The sequence below is a fragment of the Phodopus roborovskii genome, unplaced genomic scaffold (assembly GCF_943737965.1).
Source record: "Phodopus roborovskii unplaced genomic scaffold, PHOROB, whole genome shotgun sequence".
Taxonomy (NCBI): domain Eukaryota; kingdom Metazoa; phylum Chordata; class Mammalia; order Rodentia; family Cricetidae; genus Phodopus; species Phodopus roborovskii.
Genome location: NW_026126433.1, coordinates 56,628,321 through 56,651,219, shown reverse-complemented (window position 1 = coordinate 56,651,219; position 22,899 = coordinate 56,628,321). Strand labels below are relative to the sequence as shown.

The window sequence follows — 22,899 nt, the reverse complement described above, 5'->3', positions numbered from 1 at the left end:
TCCCACAGGGTGAGGGGGTGGGCAGGGGCAAGGGAAGGGAAATGCAGTCAGTAAAATTGAGGAAAACCAGTCAGGCTGCAACAAGGTGGTCTGATTTAGTCTGACCCAGGGCTGCACAGCAAGCTAGCATGTGAAAAGAGTTCCGTGTTACTCAAATAAAAGGTGTAAGTGTAGTACCATGAAGGGGAGCCATCTTGGAAGGTCACGTGAAAGCTTGATGATTTGGGAGTCCTAAAGTCCCATATTTCCTTTGCCCTGCAAATCAGGTCCCTATATCCTCTTGTTCTGATAACTAGAGAGGCGCCTTAGGGAAGCTCACTGAAAACAAGTCTAGGAGCTGTGAACAAGGCTCAGTCTACAAAGCCCTCAACTCACAAATGTGAGGGCCACAGTTTGATTCCCATGACCATACACAACTAAGATCAGGGAACCAGGCTGTGGTGGCACATGCCTTTAATTCCAGCACTCAGGAGGCAGAGGAAGGTGGATCTCTGTGAGTTCAAGGCCCAGCCTGGTTCACAGAGAAAGTTCCAAGACAGTAAGGACTACACAGAGAAACCATGTCTTGAAAATCCAAAACCCAACAAAATAACAACCCAAACAAACAAACAAACCACTAGGTATAGTGCTGTGCTTGGGAGACAGAGGGAGATAGCTCTCTTGCATTTGGTAGTCAGCAGCACAACCCAATCCATTAGCCCCAGGTTCCTATCTCAAAACTACAGGATCAAAGCAGTTGAGGAATCATAACTAAGGTTTATTCCTCCTATCATGACACATATACAGGTAGACATGCATGGCTTCACACATGAGCATCTGTGTGAGCAGATTTTCATAAGTTACTCGTAGTATCAGTAGACTTACAAGTTTGGGTATGTAGTTAGTCCTTTTTCTCCAATTACATATGCATTTTATTTTCAATTTTATCTCTCTGTATATACATACATGGGCATATACAGATGATATAGATATAGATGTAGATGTAGATATAGATAGGTGATAGAGATAGATGATAGAGATAAATGATAGAAATAGAGATAGAGATGTGTGTATGAGAGAGAGAGAAAGAGAGAGAGAGGAGAGAGAATTTGAAATTTACTATGGTCATTTCTGGAGTTTTTGATTTTATACCTAACATTAATCCAAGGATAAATCTCATCATCTCATCCAACACATGTATCACACACACACACACACACACACACACACACACACACACACACACACACACGAAACGAAAAGAAAAATATGTGAACTACATATGGCATACTTTGAATTGGAGACTGATAAGGTTTTTTTTTTGTTTGTTTGTTATTTCTTTGAGAATCTGCTATGAGGTATTTTGAACATATCCCCCACCCTTGCACATCTGTTGCTCCCTAACTCTTCCAAGCACTCCAGATCATCAACCTTATCTTCAAGCCCAAAACCTGATCTAAGTCTTCTTACCCAGGGTTTGTCAGATTTTTACTGACTAAATATCAATGGTTACTGTGTTTTTCTTCAGACTCTCTCTCATCATTGATCTTGTTCATCAATCTATTTTCTTAGCTCTATTTGGTTGTTTTTTCTGTTTTCTTGGAATTTATCAGTCTTTATAAAAGTCATCCTTTAGAATTCCTTTTTTTTAGCATCTTATCCATTATAGTCACTCTCTGTTGCTTCTGTTTGTCTGTCTGTCTGTCTCACTGTCTCTCCCCTTTATGCATTTTCTATCCATCTCTCTCTCTCTCCTTCATTTTCCCTTACCTTCTGCTTTTTGGCTCAAACTTGCCCTGCAGCTGAGAAACCCCTAACTCTAGGATAGTGCTCAACCTCCTCCTTCTCAGTGCGTTTGAGAGGTGGATCAGGGGTCAACCCCCAATCTGTCTGATTCTAAGACTCACACCTCATAATCAATTATTTGGGAAATCATAATTTTTTATACAAAGGTTTAAATGTCTGGAAAAGCACTGTTTTTACAAATACCACATGCCCTGCATGAAATGTCAACATGTAAGAGTCCCAGCACCACATTCTATACCTTGAAAATCACGTCTCTAAGAGCCAAAATCCAACTACATTTACAGACTACACTCTATTAATGTTTACATACCTCATGTATGTAAATGTTTACATACCTCATGTAAAGTTTTAAAATACTTTACATATGTGTATCATAGTTTCCTGACAGTAATGGTCACCAGCAATGTTAAGCGATGGGAGTGTTGGTCACTTAAATTCTACTCAGAGAGGAGGAGCAGTGTTAGCGTTCTTGAATTCGCTTTGGCAAACGACTATCTAGATATTTAAATATCTGTGTTTTGTGACATGTAGAGTGGAGGTTACTCCACACACTCCTGCCTCTCTCAAGGGACAAAATACACAGCCCTTGCATGACGATACTCAGGATGTATTCTTTCCTTGAAGTGTTGCTTACTTCTCCATTATAGGATGGGTTGTGCTTGTTTACTTAGCTTCCTTTTGAAAGCTATAGCTATTCCAACTCTGCTCCTTGAACTCTACAGTGAAAATTTTTGAGAACAGATTCAAGCCATTGTCTAATTAAGTTCTCAATGCCCCCAAACAATACTTTTTTGATGAAGTAATCCACGGTTTAATCTTTGGTAGTTTGCCAGGTTACCCTACTCTTTCTCACAATAGTTTAATCTCATATTTTTTCATACTTTGCCAAACAATAAAATGATAAACATTGAATAAATTTTAAATTCCAAGTTAATTAGTCAGATATCCCAGTACTTTCATGTTTGTTGACATATAAGCATGCCAGTGGGTCTCAAATTACAAGATTATAAAATATTTGCCTTTACTTACTCTACTAGCTCACGATTACATATTTTCCATTGAATCTTAATCAGTAGTTTTTACATGACATGGCTCTGAGTCATACACTTCGTATCTCATATTTTGTAGCTGACTATTTGTTCTGAAAGTTCAGTTAAAGAACTATCGTGCAACAAAATGCAAACAATTTTGTATTTAACTTGGATCTCATACATGTCTACATAGTTTTTATTTTTGTATGTTTGAGTACATGCATGCTTGTTTGTTCATGTAAGGACATTCATTTGGATGCTGGGGAATGGCCCAAGGTCATTCCTCAATCTCTGACCATCTTGGGCCTTTTGTTTATTTGGTTTGGGTCTCTCTCCAACCTAGAGCTTGCTAATAGGCTAGGGCAATCCTGTCTGTCTGTGTCTCTTATCAACACTGGAGTTAAAAGTGCCCATGCACTGCTTGACCTCTTTAATTTTAATTCTGGACATCAACCCAGGCATCTGGCTTGCACAGCGAACAGTTTATCAACTGAGCTTTCTAATATTCCTATGTATATTTTTTCCCACACCATTATTAACCTGTCTCATTCACTCATGAATTCATATACTTTTCCTTTTACTTTCTTTTTAGGTAATTCTCAAAGCATACTCAAAATTTGCATAAACATTGAACTAAAAGAAATGGTATTTCCTATCTTAGCCAAGGGTAAAAATCATAAAAGTATGAAAAGGCTAAGTTGCACTCCATCTCGAGTCCAGAACATTCAGATGAGTTCAAAAACAATAAAGCATTGGATACAGATGTGAAAGCATCTGGATTTAGCCTTCGGCTCTCAGTCTTTTCTTCCCTGCCATTTACTTTTTAAAAACACAACCAATGATCCTGGATACCTTAGTGATCATCTTCTGAAGAAAGAATCATCCACTTAAATACATAGTGAGATAGTCCTCATATCAATAGGAAACTACAAATCTGTTCATAAATCACTTCTGTAATAGCTCTAAAACACTGTGATTCGCATAACTCTGTAACTGTGAATCAAATATTTAGAGAACTGTTATGATAGAAGACACCACCACCAGTCACTCCTTGTAAGTACATGTTTGCAACTCTGACTCTCTAAGGCTAGAGACCTGCTTGAAATGTAAGGCAAAATCTATAATGGAAAGAAAATATCCTTGGAAAGAAACACATAGACATTGATTGGCATGTGTGGTGGTTTGAGTGAACATGTCCCCAGAGTTTACAGCATTTGAATACTTGGTCTCCAGTTGGTGGTACTGTGTGGGGAGGCTTAGGAGGTATGTGTTTGTTTAGAGGAAGTGTGTCACTGCAGGCAAGACTTGGGAGTGTTCTCTCTGTATCATGCTTGCAGTTTGGATGGGAACCCTTGCCTTCCTGCTCCTGCTGCCATGCCTTCCTTCACCTTGTCATAACAGACTCAAATTCTCTGGAAATGTGAGCATAAATAAACTCTCTTCTATAACTTGCTTTGGTCATGGTGTTTTATCCCAGCAAGAGAGAAGTAACTTGTACAATATAGATGGTGTATGGTGTCTATTTTCATATTTAAAAGGTGGCTTGATCAAATCAAGTTACCACATTAATATGCACAGGGCCAAGTCCAATAAAAAGCATTCCTTTTATTTATTAATTTTCTAAATGTGGCCCTGGAACAATTGATGACAAATACAGATGCCTCCAGAATGTCTAGGGCAGTCAATACTTACATGAAAAGTCATTACAGCCAGGGCCAGGGAACAAAAGGACACTTCTTGACATGCTATAGGCCCCACTTGACACACTATAGGCCCCACTGGACATGCTATGGGCCACACTGAACACTCTATAGGTCACACTGGACATGCTATAGGCTCTACTGAACACATTATAGATCCCACTGAAGATGCTATAGGCCCCATTGGACAGGCCTGTGTCAGTGGCAGTCCATAGAAAGCAGAGGCAGCCAGTCTGGTGCTGTGTGACAGGTGACAGCACCTCTAATTTAGCTGGTGGAGATATCTTGCACAGCTTCCCTTCAGAACAAAGCCATCTTGGATATGGACACAACTATCATGGACAGTGACTCGATTTTTTGATTAAAAAAATGGTAGAGGGAAGAGAAATAAAATGATTTATAGAAAGTCCATAGGAACATTCTGTACCTATCTCTTTTCTGATTAGAGAGGTGGCAGGGAGCCGGGCTCATTAGGCAGAAGTAATGAGCCAGTCTACATGCCATCTCTAATTAGAGAAGAGATACAGTAGGCACTGCCATACCTGTAGGCTGATGGAGTAAGGCTAGAAATTAAAAACATCTTTCCCTTCTCCCAGCTCCTAAATACCCATAATATGAGTATAAAAAGTAATGAAAAATAGATGCTTGTGTGAAAAACTATTTTCCCTTTCTTGTGTTATACTCATAGGTGAAAAGTCCTTTTCACAGAGTCTAAAAATAAACATCATTTTCAGATTAAAATGACTTTTGAAACGTCAATTCAGCATTTAGCTCACTGAAATGGAACAGAGTCAAGTCATTTTAGCCCCGCAGTGCAAAGTAGACAAATTTATAGTGCTAACAAACACTCCTAGAAACACTTATTGCTAGGAAAGACTTTTAGACATGCTGGTGAGGGTTAAATACCTAAATAAGGTTCACAAGACTAAAATGTGTTATTAAAACTTTTGATTTGTAGAAGACTGAACTTAATTTAACATGGTAATTATTGAAACAAAGTTTCTAAAAACACGAACTACTGAATTTACCTTTTCATTTGTTTACTCTGATGTGTGAGTGCACATACAAACTGAAGTGATACTGTTTTATATATGTATATAATGTATTGTAGTCATCGCCACTGTCCAGCCCCTCCCTTTAGCTCTCCTCTACTCTACCCAACACATCTCACATCTCCCTCCTAACTTCATTGGGGTAACCAACTGCTCTTTTGATTAGATGTGAGCGCGCCACAGGAGGAAATTCATGCCTGGTCTTATAAGACTCATGGCTAAGGATGCCATAGTTCTGTCTGGTAGAGAACCTATTGACATTGTCTTGCTAACCCATTTTTGATACCAAAGTTCCTTGTAAATGTATTTGTTTCTATAATAGATTGGGGCTGCTTTCAATCTTGGTTAGAGAAGCTTCCAGGAAGTAGTGGTTAATGCAGTGACTCCTAACTGTTCTAAAGGTTAAGAATGAGCCATTATGAGTGCTCATTGATAGACCATCTGTTATAAGCACTTCATCCCTAAGTGCTTACATAACATCTTGGAAGAGAAGACAGGAAGAATGTAAGAGGCAGGCAATGGGGGCCAGGGTTGCTCTGAAAGCTGACTAGACACTACAGGTCTACTACCTATATGAACACAGAGGATGCAGTCACCCACAGAAGACGTCTGAAAGAGCAATGAGCGTTAACATTTCCAGTGGACAAGAGAGAGTTTCATGATACCCAACCCATATCTGAGGGCTCAGTGGCAGTTGAAGCTGCTGAGAGCTTGAGGAGTCACATTTCTTTGGGTTGAGGGAGGCCACCAGTAGGTTTCTCATACTCCTGTGGGTGAACTCTTTCCTTTACAAACAGTCAGCACTGATTAGACTTATTGGATTATTTTTTTAAAAGGTAAAGTGATAGGTTTATATTTATGTTTTTTTAATTTTCTATAATAATCATTTTGATTGACCCAACCCATTGTTTCACAGGGAGAAAATGCATATTCAAAGATGCTAATAATTGAAATTATTGAATATGTCAGGGGCAGATCAGGGAAGGTTTCTCTGCCTCATATCATATCCCAGGCTAGCCTAAAATTCAGTTCCTGTCTTAATGCCTGGATTATGTCTTGCCCTGCGACACCGAACCCTGGTTGTCACTTAACACACTTTCAGTATATAATAAACAATATAATTATAATATAAGTTTATAATATTAAAATATATAAGACTAAATTTTTGATCAAAGGAATGTAACTGTTTTGGACTCATTCTTGTTTGTTGAACATAAAACCTCAGAAATTTAGTCATTATTTTTTAATTATTTAGAATAGAACCACAAAAGGATACAAAAATTTTACAAAGCAAAAACAGTGCAGTGGTGATGGTAACTGGCATTTTAATAAGGGACACAGCGAATAAACGTGAACCCTATGTGTCCAGCTTGCGTTTTCTAGAAACCTAAAGCTTTTCTTTTTAAAATGCCAACTAAAAATAACTCCTAATAAACATGGGTGTAAGTCACATGTGTGGGTGTAAGCCGTGTGTATGTGTGGTGTTAGCCATGTATGTGGAAGTCCCGTGTGTGCGTGTGTGTATATGTGTGTGTGTCTGTGTAAGTCATTTGTGTGTGTGTGTGTGTGTGTGTGTGCAAGCCATGTTTGTGGAAGTCGTGTGCGTATGTGTGTGTGTGTGTGTGTGTTTATGTGTGTGTGTGTGTAAGTCATGTGTGGGGGGTGTTAGTTACACATGTGTGGGTGCCTGCAGGCAGAGGAGGCTGTATGATCTCCTGGAGCTGTAGATACAGGTGGTTTTGAGTCACCTATTTTGGGTGCTGAGATCAAATCCACACCCCTAAGAGAGCAGTAAGCACTCTTAAGCATGAGAGAGATCTTCAGCCCCAAAATTAGTAATTTTGATTCCAGTGAAGTTTAAGCAAAAACTGAAAAGCAACTGTTGATGTTCAAATGAATGGCAATACAGTTATGAAAGTAAAAGATAATTGAGAAACTTACCTAGAGAGATATAAATATTCAAGCCATAATGACAGAATATACATTTGATCCAGGTATACATGGGTCATGGGAACAGATGACAGAATTCAGAAGCCAATCTATCTTAACACAGGCAGTATTTTTGCTTATTATGAAGGGGCTATTGTAGAATGTAGAGATGACCAAATGGCTAAAAATAATTCTGCTTTAATTGTTATAAGGTGGGACAAGATGAGGCTTGTCCATTTTACCACATTGCATCCATATATTTATCCTAGACAGAACACAGACACAAGTTAAAAATGTAGAGTAATGATGCTCCCAAAATAAAATTAGGAGAATATATTCTTGATGGCATTAAAGCATGTCAATATACATTAATAAAATACACACATGTCAAATATGAAGCCATGATCTATTAATTAGGTTTTACTAAAATGGGGTGGTACTGTTTGTCAAAGGTTATGGTTGAAGATAATGAAACTGTATGCTACATCTTGGCAGATACTGCCTGACAGTCATGTATCCAGCAAAGACTAACATTCAAAATTGTAAAGAATTTCTACAAGTTAATAAGAAAAAAGGCAAATCATCCAATCCAAAATTGGCCTTCAAAATCCATCCTGAGTAGGTACTTCATAGGAAAGCATATTTACATGGCAAACAGGTACATGAGAAGCTCTCAGTGTCATTAATCATCAGAAAACACCCACAGGCCATTTGGCAGTATCCGGGCAATGATGTTGGTGAGGGTGTTGTGTCACAATACTTGGTGTTACTAATTGCAATATTCTCTTGGGAAAGCTATTTAGAATTGTTTTCTGAAGCTATTGATGCTAATATACACATACTACTAAATCTGACACGGACAATTTGAGTGCCAGAAAATTAAGAGCACTCACTGCATATCTGCATAATTCTTCAGAAACAGACAACAGGTGTCAATAGTGGTAGGGGTCTTTCATGAACTGTTCTGTACAGGCATCCACACAGAGCACAAAAACATAGTGTTATTTACCAAGGAAAGATCTTTGTGACAGTGGAAATACTCTATCTACATTTTCACATGAGAGTTACAGAGGTGCATACAACTATTGAAAGTCACTAAGTAGGGGCTAGAGGCATGATTCATTAATTTAGAGTACTTTTGTGGCTCTTCCAGGGGACCTGAGTTCAATTCCCTTATTCTACTGCCTATAAACACCCATTAACTCCAGCTTCTAGGGATCTGATGTTCTCTTTTGGCCTCTGTGAGCACCTATACTCAAGTGCACATACCCACCTCACACATATTTTAAACAATAAAAAAAAAACTTAAAAAAAACGAATCATCAAGTTATACCCCTAATGCTTATATTCTATCTTTATGCATTTTTGACATGAATAAAAAAATTCAAGGAATATTTCCACATTTAAAACAAGTTATCAAGCTATCTAAGAAAAATGGAGAAAACATTTAGCATAATATTCTTGGGCATATTAATGAATTTCACAAATAAATAGGAATCACATGGTATAAGTATGGATACATAACATACATAGGGAATCCACAAATGAAATTAAAGCAATCAAGGAATGGATAAAAAGCAAGACAATCTCAGCAAAGTCTGACTTACCTTACACCAACACCCAACAGTGTTTTTAACTTAGAATCCTTAGTAGCATGAAACATACACACACACACACACACACACACACACACACACACACACACCACAAACACACATGCACAGGTGTTTATAGCAACACTACCTTTTCAGTAAGGTCGTAAATTTTCACAACTTTCTATTGTTATGCATTAGAGCAACCTTTATGCTATGCATTAAAATATAAAACAGCCATATACTTTAATACAGCCCTTCAACTACCATGGATTTATCTGAAGAAGTAATTGTAGCAACCTTAACAATAGCTCTACTTACCAACATAATTCAGTATATGCTACATATGGTGCTTTGAATTGCATTTGCTCATTTGACAATTACTAGTACTAGGTATCTACTACATGCAAGATACTTGAGAATCAGTAATACTAATACTGAATATTGCATTGCTTCATTGAACCATCATCTTAAAATTGGTTTGGTCTAGAGGTATTAGTAGCTTTACCTGCTCAGTAAGTGATGAGATCCAGTTTTCCTCTAGGCAGATTAGCACCAGAGTACAGATTATCAAGGAATTATATGTTCAGATAATTATTTAAATATATGCATGCATGTGTAATATATGTATATGAATTCATACACACATGCCAGAGGGAAATCTGGATATATATATATATATATATATATATATATATATATATATATATATAATTTTCCTTCAAATAACTTCCTGATAATTTGGAAACATTAGAAATTAAAATTTATTATAGGCTCTTGTGTAAGAAGGGTGTTACAGCTACACAATAGCATGCAACATAGACCCCCATAATTGAAGAAGCATGGTGAAACAGGGCAGGACGTTGACACTAAATGTGGATCTATTTTGAGAGGACTTAGTGAACGCATATGTATTAGAATTTCCCTTGGGAAAGAATTATATTTGTAACCACAAACCTCACTGTATGGATTAAAAAAAAATCTAAGAGAGTATGAAAAGTTCAGTTATGTCTCTGAGGAGATGGAAATGTGTAACATACTTTCTAGTTTACAGAATTCCCTGTCATTTGGGTTTTCTCATAATAAGCATGAATTACATAATTCTCCAATTTGAAGTTCAGATGTTTTGAAGGCAATGGTGTTGGGTATTTCAAGACAATTCTCTTAAGATCCTGGAGCCCACTGAGTCGGCCAGACTGGCTGCCCAGTAAGCTGCACTTACCTGTTATTCTGGATTGGAAATTCAGACTCAGGACACCATGTATAGATTTATTTATTTATTTATTTATTTATTTATTTATTTATTTATTTAAATGTGGGTGTTGGGTATCTAAGCTCAGGTCCTTATACCTTGTGGTAGGTGGATGACTGACTGACTGAGCTATACAGCCAGATCTTGTTTTGCAAAGAGATTAGAATAGAGATATTTTTCTTTTTTAAAGTTTTCCTCAATATCTGTATTCATGTGGAGTCTATAACTGTGGCCATCTTAGGAGAAAGATCTTTGTGGGTGGAATGAAGGATCTTGAAGTAGAACTTAACCCTGAATAAGATGGATTTTAAATCTGATGACAACTATACTTATAAGGAATAAAGGAAAACTATAGAGGAGACCAGGTAAAGGCAAAGTAGAACTGTGCAGTGGCAAGCAGGGACTAGGTAGGTTTGGCAGCTACAGGAAGGACAAGGGTGTGGAATGTTGTCCCCTCGAGAAGGAGCCCTGGTGCTGGTCCCTGAACCCAGACAGCTGGCATCAAAGAAAGTGAGATTAAATTCCCATTCCCATAAATGACCATGCTCTGGTGGAAACTTAATACAGCATCCCTGAGAAATGATTGTATCTAAATATATTATTAAGACATCTTTGCTTTTTTAAAACCAGGACCTGCAATTGGCCAAAACTAAACAAAAATTTTAAAGACAAAAGTCTTACCATTTAAACTGTGTCATATTTGTATAGTGCTGGAGGCAGAGTCTGTAATTGAACTACGTGGAGTCCTTGTATCAAGCGCTGTATTGTTCTCATCCAAGCCATCCACGAAGAAGCTGATTTCTGTCTGATGCACCTGTAAAAGTTATCAGCATCATCAAGCATGGGAACTTCTACTTGGTACTAACAGCATGCCAGAAGCCTTCTGTCTTTCTTTCAAGTCACTTTACTCCTTCTCAACTCCCTTCTTGTGGGAATATTGGAAGTAATCTATTTTAATAGCAAAACAATATCTCTGCATGTTATACATCCAGATATGAATCTACACAGTGAAATTTTCATGCTGTGATGATGTATTCCAGGGTACTTATGGGATCACACTATGCATACCCCATGAGTAACCTGGAATATGTTTTAAATGCTAATGCAATTATGTCCACACTTGAAACTAAATTAATGCATAAGAGGAGAGATATTCAAACCCATATACACCAAAAATGTACATGTGAGTATTGCTCAAGTTTCTAGTACAAAGTGCTTGCCTCATTTCTTTAGGTCCTGGAATCCAGCTGATAATTTTTAAACACACTTTCCTATAATAAAGTAACACAAAAATTTGCCAGTCACATTCTAACCTGGTCAAACAACCTAACAGGACAGGAGAACTGACTTTTCCAATACAGACCTGGAGAATAATGCAAGTTAAGGAATTTGGTGTGGGGAGCTAAATAGTTCTTTACATGCCATCAGCTGCAATGCAGCACTAGCAAAGTAACCTTTGATAGTACATAAACAAATAAGCCTGATTGGGTGCCAGTTTAACATTAATCACAAAGCCAGGTGACCAGCCAGATATGGCCCACTGGTTACAATTTCATGACCTCTAGGTTTACAGCATATAAAAAGGGGCGTACTGTATCATATGATATCTGAGTCACCAATCAGTCACTGTTTGTAGCCAATAACTTCATAGGCTGTGGGTGTACACAATCTTTGATAATTACATACTATTTCAGAATAGGCAGCTGTTTGGCCACCAACTATAATGTCTACAAATAGTCCTTCTGTTGAAGTGTTTGTGACTGTAAAAGGCATTCAAACTATTAAACCAGCACCTGTGGAAAGATAAGGGATGAGCTGAAAGAGGAAGGAAGAAGATGGACACACTATTATGCAATCAAAAGGCTGATGTTAACACTTTCATAAGGTACAACCTTGGTAATGCTGCTGTAGGCTATAGTATGGAGTTTGAAAGATAGTGAAATTAGAATTAGGATCACTGTAGGTTCATTGATAAAATATGTTGATGCACTGCTCTGGTATAGGACTTCAACAGTCAAAAGTGCAATGTACATTGTAGGTGTGAGACCAGAGCATGCAGACAATGTCATTATCTGGCTCACATTGCTGTGAGCCTGACATGGGTCTAAATCTGTTTGTAAGTCAATGTGTATATATGCATTATCTATTTATTTATTTCCTAGTTTTAAAGAATTTCATACATGCATATAATATATTTTGATCAAGCCCACCTCATTTCCTCCCCCAAACCTCCCCCTCCCCAATTAATTTTCCCTCCCAAACTATTTAAAAAATATCTCTATTAAAAGGGATTCGCAACAATGAAGAAAGGTAAAACCTTTACATTATTATGTGAATTCTTGGCACAGGAATATTTTTCCAGAGTCCCCGACTCAAAAAACAAACTCAAGAACCCAGGGGTCAATGCCACAACTGCTTGGTAATACAAACTTCCTACACACACACACACACACACACACACACACACACACACACACACACAAGTAGTCAGACAACATTGCTATTCTTCCTTCTAGTCTACTTCTTTAATTTTAATGTGTTCTTTCTGAAATAGACTGACCCGGGATTGTATGAGACTCCATTTTAAACAAAGCTGAAATTGACCTAAAGTCATACACAGGTTCCTCGTGAGCCTGTGTCTATTTCTCTCTACTGAATAGTAGGGACGCATCTTTTTTTTTTTTTTTTTTTTTTTCCTTGCATCCCATTTTTCTCTGCCTGCTACTATTATTTGGTGGTTGACTGTTATCATTATGAAAGATACAGGCTCTTCCAGTTTGTTATTTGTAGCATTATCTCATGTTTTACAGCATCTTTGCACAACATGCAGGCTACATGAAATATAACTAGCGAAAAGTTCCCGGTGGTATTAATGCATAAAAAAAGAACGTGGTTCCATCTCCACTGTCTTTACCCAGCCCAAAAACTGATGAACAGCCAATTTTCCTTTATCACATTAGCACAGCCATGAGGGAAACACATTTGTTCTCGTCAGTTACACTAAAGATACTATTACCAATCTAACATATACATGTTTTATATCAGCAGTATTCTCAGGGCTTGAGAGAGTCAACAATATATTAACAGGAGCATGACAGTTTATTTAAGAAAAGAAAATTGTCTCTGCAGAGGGACAGAAGTTAGAAATGTATGGCTGAAGCCTAGTGCCACTGCTCTAATAAAGGTGATAATTCTTGAGCTTTCTTTATAGCAGGTAGCACTCCTGTGACAGCTCTGTCATATCATTCAAATAAAAATGTTGCCTTTTACAAGTTTAAGGGTACCTTTATTTTGAGCCAGATAGGAAGCCTGCTTTTGATTTTCTGTATTCTATCTGTCCTCAGTGTTCAGGACCTCCATCTCTTTCTCTCTCTCTCTCTCTCTCTTTTTATCAACTCATCATGTATTTGCTTAGTAGAAGAATTCAGTGTCAGTCAGAGTGAATTCCAGGAGATGTCTTCACTCTCCTGGCACTTTAAAAATGATTCATGATGACCCTAACCTGCTCTCTCCACGCTAACCCCTCCCTACCAACCATCTTTCTATAAATAAGATTAAATCTTTGGTTTTCTGAACCATGTTTTATGTTACAAGATTGTCCAAACTATTTTACAATTCTGATCTGGGGCACCATCGCACCGATGTTGTGAAGACAACAGTGGCCTTTTGGTAATAGCTCATCCCAGTGCTCCGCATGGCCAGTTATTGGGGGTGATGGGGATGTATATGATGGGATTTCTGATTTGTGAAGAGAAAGCCCACAAAGCAAACCTCCTATACCTCTCCTTTTCTGGCCTGGGTAGATGCAAGCAGCCTGCCCATGCTAGTTGATATGCACCGAATGAATAAATTGGCAAATCCAGCAGCATTTGCAGAGGGCTTTAAACCAACCCCCTGGAGGAGTCCACATGCACATGAAAAGAATTGAGAGTCACTCTCAAGCCCTGATTCCATGTGAGTTCCTTGTTCTATTTTAACCACTCAGCTGCTCAACAGTGTGCCCCCATCAGAGACTGGACTCATCCATTTGAGTGGAAGAAAAACAGCAATAAATCCTAGGCACTTTCCACATGTGCTCATGCCTGATTAGTAAGGAATACATTTCAAATGACACAAAAAGAAGGACACATAGGTAGGTATGCACCTGAAATCCCAGCATTTGTAATGCTAAGTAAGACAGAAGGATGGTCACAAGGTGTAGGTCAGCCTGGACTGACTATGTGGCATAACTCTTAAAACCCCCATCATACATTTAAGTTTATATGTAAATGTATAGTTGAAATGATTTTTTTTTTACATCTGGGCTAACAATGCTCAACAGCCACAGATTATCTACCAAAAAAGATCAACACTACAGGCATGAGAAAGAAGCCTTCTTTTGAGTCAGATGTTGGTCAGGTTGTCCAAGAGACTCCAAAACATCACAGGCTATTGTTTCTATTATCCATGGCTTCCTACTGTAAGTGAAAGTAAGCCTCTATTACAGAAGACACCATGCACTTTGGACCTGGGACCTAGAGGACACAAGCTGAATCTCCTTCCTGTGGGTACTTCCATGGTACCAGAATGTTCCATGCAAAACTTCCAAAGGAGGGAAACAGCTAACAATATCCACCTGAGATGCTTATGAACCATAACAATGACCAGTGCCGTAGAATAGTCATAAGCGTGTAGCGGCACATGTACCCACAACTCTCTGACTGAACTAACAAGAGGGACACCATGCCAAGTACAGAAAACCTAGTCAACTACCTGGGGCTAGTGAAGTCATAGATTTTGGAAGGGAATCTACAACCACCATTTTATTAAACCAGCATAATGTCTAATGACATCATCTATTTGTCCTTATTCCCACGGATAAGTGTTGGCCTCAGTTCCTCCTCAAGGAAACTTCTCTTTGCTGTAGACAGAGACCATTGCAGAAAGCCACAACTAACCAATCATACTGCCGAGTTGTGAAGCCCAAATGGATAACAACCACAGAGAACTCCCACATGTAAGTCTTAGAGATCATAGCAGAAAAGGGGATGGAAAGATTGTTAGAACCAGAAGAACAGTGAGTTTGATGTGGGACTGTGTCTTTTAGTAACACCAAAAGTTACAGTCATAAAATCTCACCAACATATCTGCCTAAACAAGATCTGAATTGTAGCAGGCTTTCTTGGACTTCCAGCCACCAAATCATGACATGGAGACTCATTATTAAGTACAAATCCTCAGCCTTAGCTTAGGCTTGTTTTTTTAGCTAGCTCATTTTAACTCAAATCAACCCATTTTTATTAATCTATGCTCTAACCCGAGGCTCATTTATCTCATCTCTTTACTGTTTGTTCATCCTGTTTTTCTACTTCCTCACTATCTGGCTGGCTGGCTCCTGGCTGACTAGCTCACTCCCTTTTGCTCTCCACCCACCAGCCCCACCTACCCCTCCTCTAACTAGCTATTGGCTATTCATCTTATGATTAGACCAATGAGATACCTTAGGCAGGCAAGGTGAAATAACAACACAGTTTTACATAGTTAAACAAATGCATTATAAACAAATACAACACATCTTTACCTAGTTCAACAAAGATTCTATTCCACAACACTGAACGTATAGGCATGCCAACACATACACATGAACAGATTTTTAAAAATTAAATAAATTCCCATATCAGTGAGCAATTATTAAAGGAAAAAATACAAAAAATCCTTCTAGAATAGAACACAGATAGTCAAGAAATGCCATCCACACACCACTCTTTCAATAGATTACATGGGATAAGAGAATATTTTTAACCTGTTCATTAGGTAATGTTTGAAACACTATAAATGACAGCAATAGTTTTGAACTTAAATGCTGAATTTTAGTGTGCTCAATGGAGCACAGCCTTCTGAAAGAATCCCTGTGGAAAGCTGTGAGCATACTACACAAGGATTCGTGCGGTATGTGAGCATACTGCGCGTATGATGGGGGATATCCTTCTGTATATATGTTTCTCTTATTGGTTGATGAATAAAACATTGGTTGGACAGTAGTCAGGCAGGAAGTGATAGATAGAGCTACCAGAGGATTCTGGGGAGATGAAAGCAGAGAGAAGCCTCCAGGTAGAAGCCAGGCAGCCACTGAAGGAGTAACATGCCTGATTATGGGTAAACCATAGCCTCATGGAAATACAAAGTTTAATAGAAATGGGTTGATAATTAAGAGAGAGCTAGCCGATAAGAAGGCTGAGCCATCAGCCAAACAGTTTATAATTAATTATGTCTCTGTGTGTTTATTTGGGACTAAATAACAGTGGAACCAGGCAGGGCTGGGAACTATGGCTACACATGTATTTGGGGCTTTACTTAGAAAAAGTTAAAGTCTCCCAAGAAATCTATTTTCCTTAACTCAACTGGTCTCCTCTAAAAGTCAAACAGTCTTAAGAATTTTTGAAAAGCACCTTTTAAAAAGATGTATTTTATTGTATGAGCACAAATGATGCCTTTCTGCATGCGTGTGTATCACTTGTGTGCCTGATACCCTTTAGGTTAGAAGAGAAAGTTAGATCCCCTTGATTATGAGCCACCAAATGGATGCTGGGAACTTCATGCAGGTCCTCAGGAAGAGCAGCAAGTGCTCTTACCCATTGAGCCATCTCTCCAGCCCTAGAATAACATCTTTTAAATAGGTTCAACATGAAGTGTTTGGCAATACAACCTAAATTCAAATTCACCTTCAAAAGATAATGGATTATACAAATACACTGAAAGCCATTTTGAGTGTTAAGGAATTCAATTGGAAAGAAAACCACCGTGGCATGAACCAGAATTACAAACAACTCGATGGAGGAAAAACCAGTCTGAGGCTTTCCGAAATAGAAATTGCCCTAAAATAGATACATCTATTTCTAAGTGGAAAAAGAATCAGATTTACATAGAAGATTTCACAATACTGCCTGTATTTCTTAAGCATAAGACAATTTGTCCCCAAAACTCCATAAAGTTATTTTTAAATATTTCACGTATGTTGCATCCCGCTCTCTGAGAGCTCATGGATTCCCACCCCAACTGCTTGCCATTTTAAACCTAAGTGAGTTTTGTTCTAACTCATTTTATTGGATTTATCTCTAACTTTCATTATCTGGTAACCTCCAGTTTATGGATAAAGGCATCTTACTGGCTCGTGAACACAGTAATGTCTCTGTGATGTGATCAAGTTGTTTCCATAAGGATATTTGTCTGAATCTTTGGGATTATTAAAAACAGGCACATCAGATACTACTCCACTGAAGATCCTTTCTCAACAACTTCAGCATTATAAAAGCAGGTAACATTGCTGATACCATTTATTTAAAGTAGTATATATAGCAGGTGTTGTTCTAAAAATGGCATCTGCATTCATTCTTTCTATCTTTACAGGCAAGGTAAAGAAAATAAAAATTATTCACAGAGAAGCGATAGCAACAATAACAATACCCATTCAAGGTCTCAGAAATCTGAGTGGTGCCAGAGCCATTCTGAAACAAATAACTTTGATCTGTCATTTAAGTCTACTTTGCATGTTGAACTCACTGTACCCATCAATTGTGTCTATGTTCTGTAACTCTATGGAGGGAGGACTCTGACCACAAGTACGTCTTTCCACAGAGCATAACACCTCTGCATGTGTGTACAGTTCCAGTTTTGAACAGTCACTAACCAATGGTTGACTTGAAAGTGGTTCTGCTCAGTGTGATGTACCGAGGGGGTGGGGGGGTTCAAGCCACTGCTGGATTCTTCAGAACATTCTCTTCCTGCAGTAGAAATAGGCGTGTAGAAACACATCCATGGAAGATAGTAAATGCAGGGTGGTAAACATGAACAGTGTGATTAGGGTCAGAGGGGAGAGATGGGGACATCACTTAGGGTCAGAGGGGAGAGATGGGGACATCATTCTTGAAACCTCCTCTGAAAAGACTTCCCTCTCCCTGCTGTCCTCCTAGTACTCTTCCTCTCTCTAGTGTCTCTTCATTAGTGATTCAGCTTAATTAGCAGTCTGTCTCTTATGCTACTTTGTAAAAGTACAATGAAATACAATGTATACTCAAAATTACAGGAAAATTGTCAGAATGTGATTTTTTTTTCCTGATCAATTTGAAATTAAATATGTGGGCACAGTGTTCCATCTCTCCTGGATCTTGTAGTATGCGTTTGTTACAATAAAAGCTAAAATATAAACATTAAAATAAAAAAAACTGAGAGACACATCTCTAGAATATTATCTTCAAAGTCTGTTTATTGTGGGTTATTTTGGGGGGAGGGTGTTGCTAGTTTCCCTAAAATATTTCTTGGAGGATGTGAACCTAGTCCATAATCATAGCTGCTCTCTATTACCATGGTCTTGAGCTTTATTCGAGCAAGACAAATTCCTTGGCCTATCCATATCTCATGGATAGGCCACATTATGAAAGTTGGTTGCTTCTCCATTGAGCTCCCACAGTATACACAAAAGTATATATGTAAGTGAATGACATGCTTACCTTCCTACAGGTTGAAGGGAGTCTCATTTCTATTGGATCAGTACTAATGGGAATGGTCCTCATCTTTGAGCTAGTGAACTATCTCCTCAGCTTCCCTGCTGCAAAAGTAGTTTTCTCTGCTAAAATAAACATTCAGTGAGTATGGAAACAGCCTCCTCCTCAAACACATCAGGATGTAAGTTTATTCTCATCTTCATAAAATTTTGAATCTGTTCTTAGTCAGGTAGAACATATTACCGTCTGACTTAGTCACTGTTCTATTGCTGTGAAGAGACACCATGACCATGGCAAATCTTATTTTTCAAAAGTATTTAATTGAGGGCTTGCTTACATCCATATAGGGTTAATCCATTATGATGACAGTAGGGAGCATAGTGCCAAGCATGTTCTGGGACAGTAGCTGAGAGCTACATCCTGATCCACAAGCCAGTGGGGGGTGTGGCGAGGGTGGAAAACACACATTTCTTCCCACAATACCCTCCTACTCCAACAAGGCCGCACCTCATTATTGTTCTAATCCTTCTCAAATAGTGCCACTCCCTGATGATTAAGTATTCAAATATATGAGTCCACAGGAGTCGTTTTTATTCAAACCACCACATTCTCAGTGCATTACTAGTGGTGCTAAAGGGTCAAATACAGAGTAGACAAGTAATTTAACACTGAGCTGTGTTTCCAGGTCTCTTCCTACTTTATGTTTTAGAATAGGGTCACACTAAGTTGCCCAACCTGAAGTCAAACTTGCCATCTCCCTGTCTTCAATACATAATACATGTCCAAATTTATTAATAATTAAGAAAATGTCCTACAGACTTGCCTGCAAGCACTTTGTTATAAGCATTTTCTCACTTGATACTCTTCTCAAATAGCTCTAGCTTTTGTTAAGTTGACAAAACCCAAAACTGTTAGGGTCTATGAGAACCCCAAAAGACAACCAGTCATAATACAATCAGTAAGAGTGTTTATTTTACTATATGCATGTGGGGTCCAACACCCATACAAAATGGCAACAATCCTGAGAGGGACACATCAAAGACCTACACAATATGGCATTTAATATGTAAAATAATCTAAGGCTATTGACCATGAGACACATCTGCTCCTGGCAGCACCAATCTACTTCAGAGAAGATGATGGATTTGTTTACTTTATGTCAAAAGCTAGTAGTTTGGGGGAAAAAAACATAAAAACAACAACAAAAAACATGCTTTTGGCTCAATTTCTGACCCTATACTGTCCAAACTGGACCAACTGCCAAATTTTGCCAACACATGGTAGGAGAGTCTTTCAAAGTTCTTTGCATATCAAAATGGAATGTCATATATTCTAGGCTTCTGGGCCAAAGGCAAAAGCCCCAAAGTCACAGAAGAACCTAGAATGACTGTGCAGGCAGTCAAATGTTCCCATGGTTAGGTAACATTTCACCCTTGTGGGGTCTTTGACAGAATTGAAGACTAGATAATCATAGATAATTTTTTCCTTAGTTATGATACAAAGTAAACTAGGTATAGAACTTTAGAGTCACAAAGATAAGATAGCCAATAGAGTATTTTCTCTAAATTTGCCAGATACAAATGAGTTGGATATTGTAACTATAATTCTTAGTTGATAACTGTTATTGTCACATACAGTTTTACTATGCTGAGGTTAAAACCTTCCTTTTTAATTAGACAAAAAGGGGGGGGATGCTGTGAAATAATCCTGCACACTGTGAAAATAGGTTTCTCTCATTGTTAATAAACAGCTGATTGCCCATTAGCAGGGCAGGAAGTAGAGGCAGGGCAGCCAAACTGAAAATGCTGGGAGAAAAAGAACAGAGTCAGAGGGGTTGCCAGGACACACAGAGGGAGAAACATACATTGGAGGACAGTTAAGCCATGGATCACCTGGCAATGTGTAGATTAATAAAAATGAGTTAATTTAAGTTGTGAGAGCTACTTAGTAATAAACCCAAGCACTAATAATTAATAATAAGAGACTCTCTTGTGGTTATTTGGGAAGGGCTACTGGGATGGGGAAACTCTACCTAAGAAGGTCTTCTATGTTCTAAAGTGGGTGAGATAGTTCATGTCTCAAGAGTTTTGTCTCACTCTCATGAAATAATGGAAAGGAAATACATTTAATTCACTTTAAATAATATACAGTAAAGAAAACAGAATTAATCAAATGGTCACTCATTAAAACTTTTAAAATGTATTTGTGTGTGTGTGTGTGTGTGTGTGTGTGTGTGTGTGTGTGTGTGTGTGTGTTTAGGTGTCTAGAGAGACCAGAGGATATTCCTCCCCCATGGAGATCCAATTACAGGCAATTGTGAGCCTCTCTACTTGGAGACTTGCAACTGAACCTGTGTCCTTTAGAAGAGTCACAAACACTCTTAACCACTGATCCAACTCTCTAGCCCCTTAAAGGGCCACCCTAAGTTAAAGACACATAAGCCCTAAATCTAAAACAGATGTGTAGATCAAATACAGAAATATTCATTGTCTTCTATCTTTTACTCTCAAGTGAGGAAAATAAACTATTGTGCTACCAATTTAGAGAAAATCAATGAGTTTATTATCTTATGGAAAACTTCATAGTGTAAGTGGATTGCAAAATTTGACTGGTATTTTGGAAAATAATAAAATATATATAATATATGTCATATATACCATGCATATAAGATATGACACATATCATATATATATATACATACACATATATTCATTTATTAAGTTATATTTATTTAGTCCATGTCTTTATTTTGTCACAAACTACCTTTTTCCTGGCAAACAGCACTGTTAGAAGGTATCTGGAGATTGACTCAGTGTAACTGTGTGTTGGGACATTTCCAACGTCCACAAAGGCTGACAGACCTCAGATGTGTGAGGGCCAGATAAAAATTCTTAGTATAAAAAAAATTCATTTGTTGATTTTGCTCATTAGACAGGGAAAATAATGAGCTTACAAGGGTTTTTGATAATTGTTTAAAACAGAATAAAAAAATTAAGGGAGGTATTAGAAGGTGAACAATTCAAAGGTGAGGTTGAATTACCATGGCTACAGTATCTTACAGAAAAAGACCAGCATAGTACCCATTGTCTCCCTGGGATGCTTCAAGCTAAGCATGTCTCCTAATTCCTCCAACAATGATATTTATAAATTAGTATTAACTTCCTGCCCATAGGAAAATAATTAGGCTTATGTTGTCAGTTGCTTCCACAAATTCACCACAGAGTTAGAATTTACATTGATTTAATTTTGAGTGTTTTTTTTCCCCAAACTGTAGGGATTAAAAGATGTTGGGTTAACTGACTATGTTGTCATGCAATTCTCAGCTTAACTACTATCTTCCTAGGGAGCCCTGTGATACCCACACAGACCTAAATTATCACCTATTAACTTTTTGTCATACTTTCCTATTTTTTTTTACATACTGCTTTTCTATTTTCTGTTTATTTAAGGCTTCTGTTCTCTACTTATTAATCACCCAACATGGACGAACACATGCACACACACACACACACACACACACACACACACACACACTACTCACACACACAGAAACACATACTACTCACACACATACACACACACACACATGCACGCGCATACACACATATACCACTCACACACACAAACATGCACACACACGCATATACAACCATTTAAAAAATAAGGTAGAATTTTTATTTTTCAGTCCTCATAGCAGTTTTGATCAATTGTTATAATTGGAAAACCCTTTCATCATAATAAAAGAAAATATGTGATAACCTTTACGAAATGACTACAGTTTCTGCTTAAGTATTGAAACACTCTCAAGGTCCTTCCAAAATTGTCCCTTTCTGCTATTTTTTCTCAAGTCCAGGGAGGGACTACACTGACACTCAGGAGGAGAGCAGTGAAGAAAAACTCAGAAAGCATATAAATCAAAACAGTAATGAGAGAGAGACAAAAAATTCTGCTAACTACATTTACCATATTCACATGAAACAAATATAATACTAAGATATGGGCTGTTCATTCTAGAATTTTAAGTATAAAGAAAGAAATATGTAAGAATTTCTCTTTCCCTCTCTCTCTTCTCTTTCTC

At 37.9% G+C, this 22,899-nt stretch overlaps 1 protein-coding gene across 1 annotated transcript in view; it reads right to left on the bottom strand.

The window, feature by feature from the left end:
* The window catches only part of Ush2a (usherin), a 213,811-nt gene that overhangs the window by 118,273 nt on the left and 72,639 nt on the right, over positions 1 to 22,899 (bottom strand). The window contains 1 exon segment of the mRNA XM_051185778.1: positions 11,023 to 11,155. Coding sequence (XP_051041735.1) covers positions 11,023 to 11,155 — 133 coding nt within the window.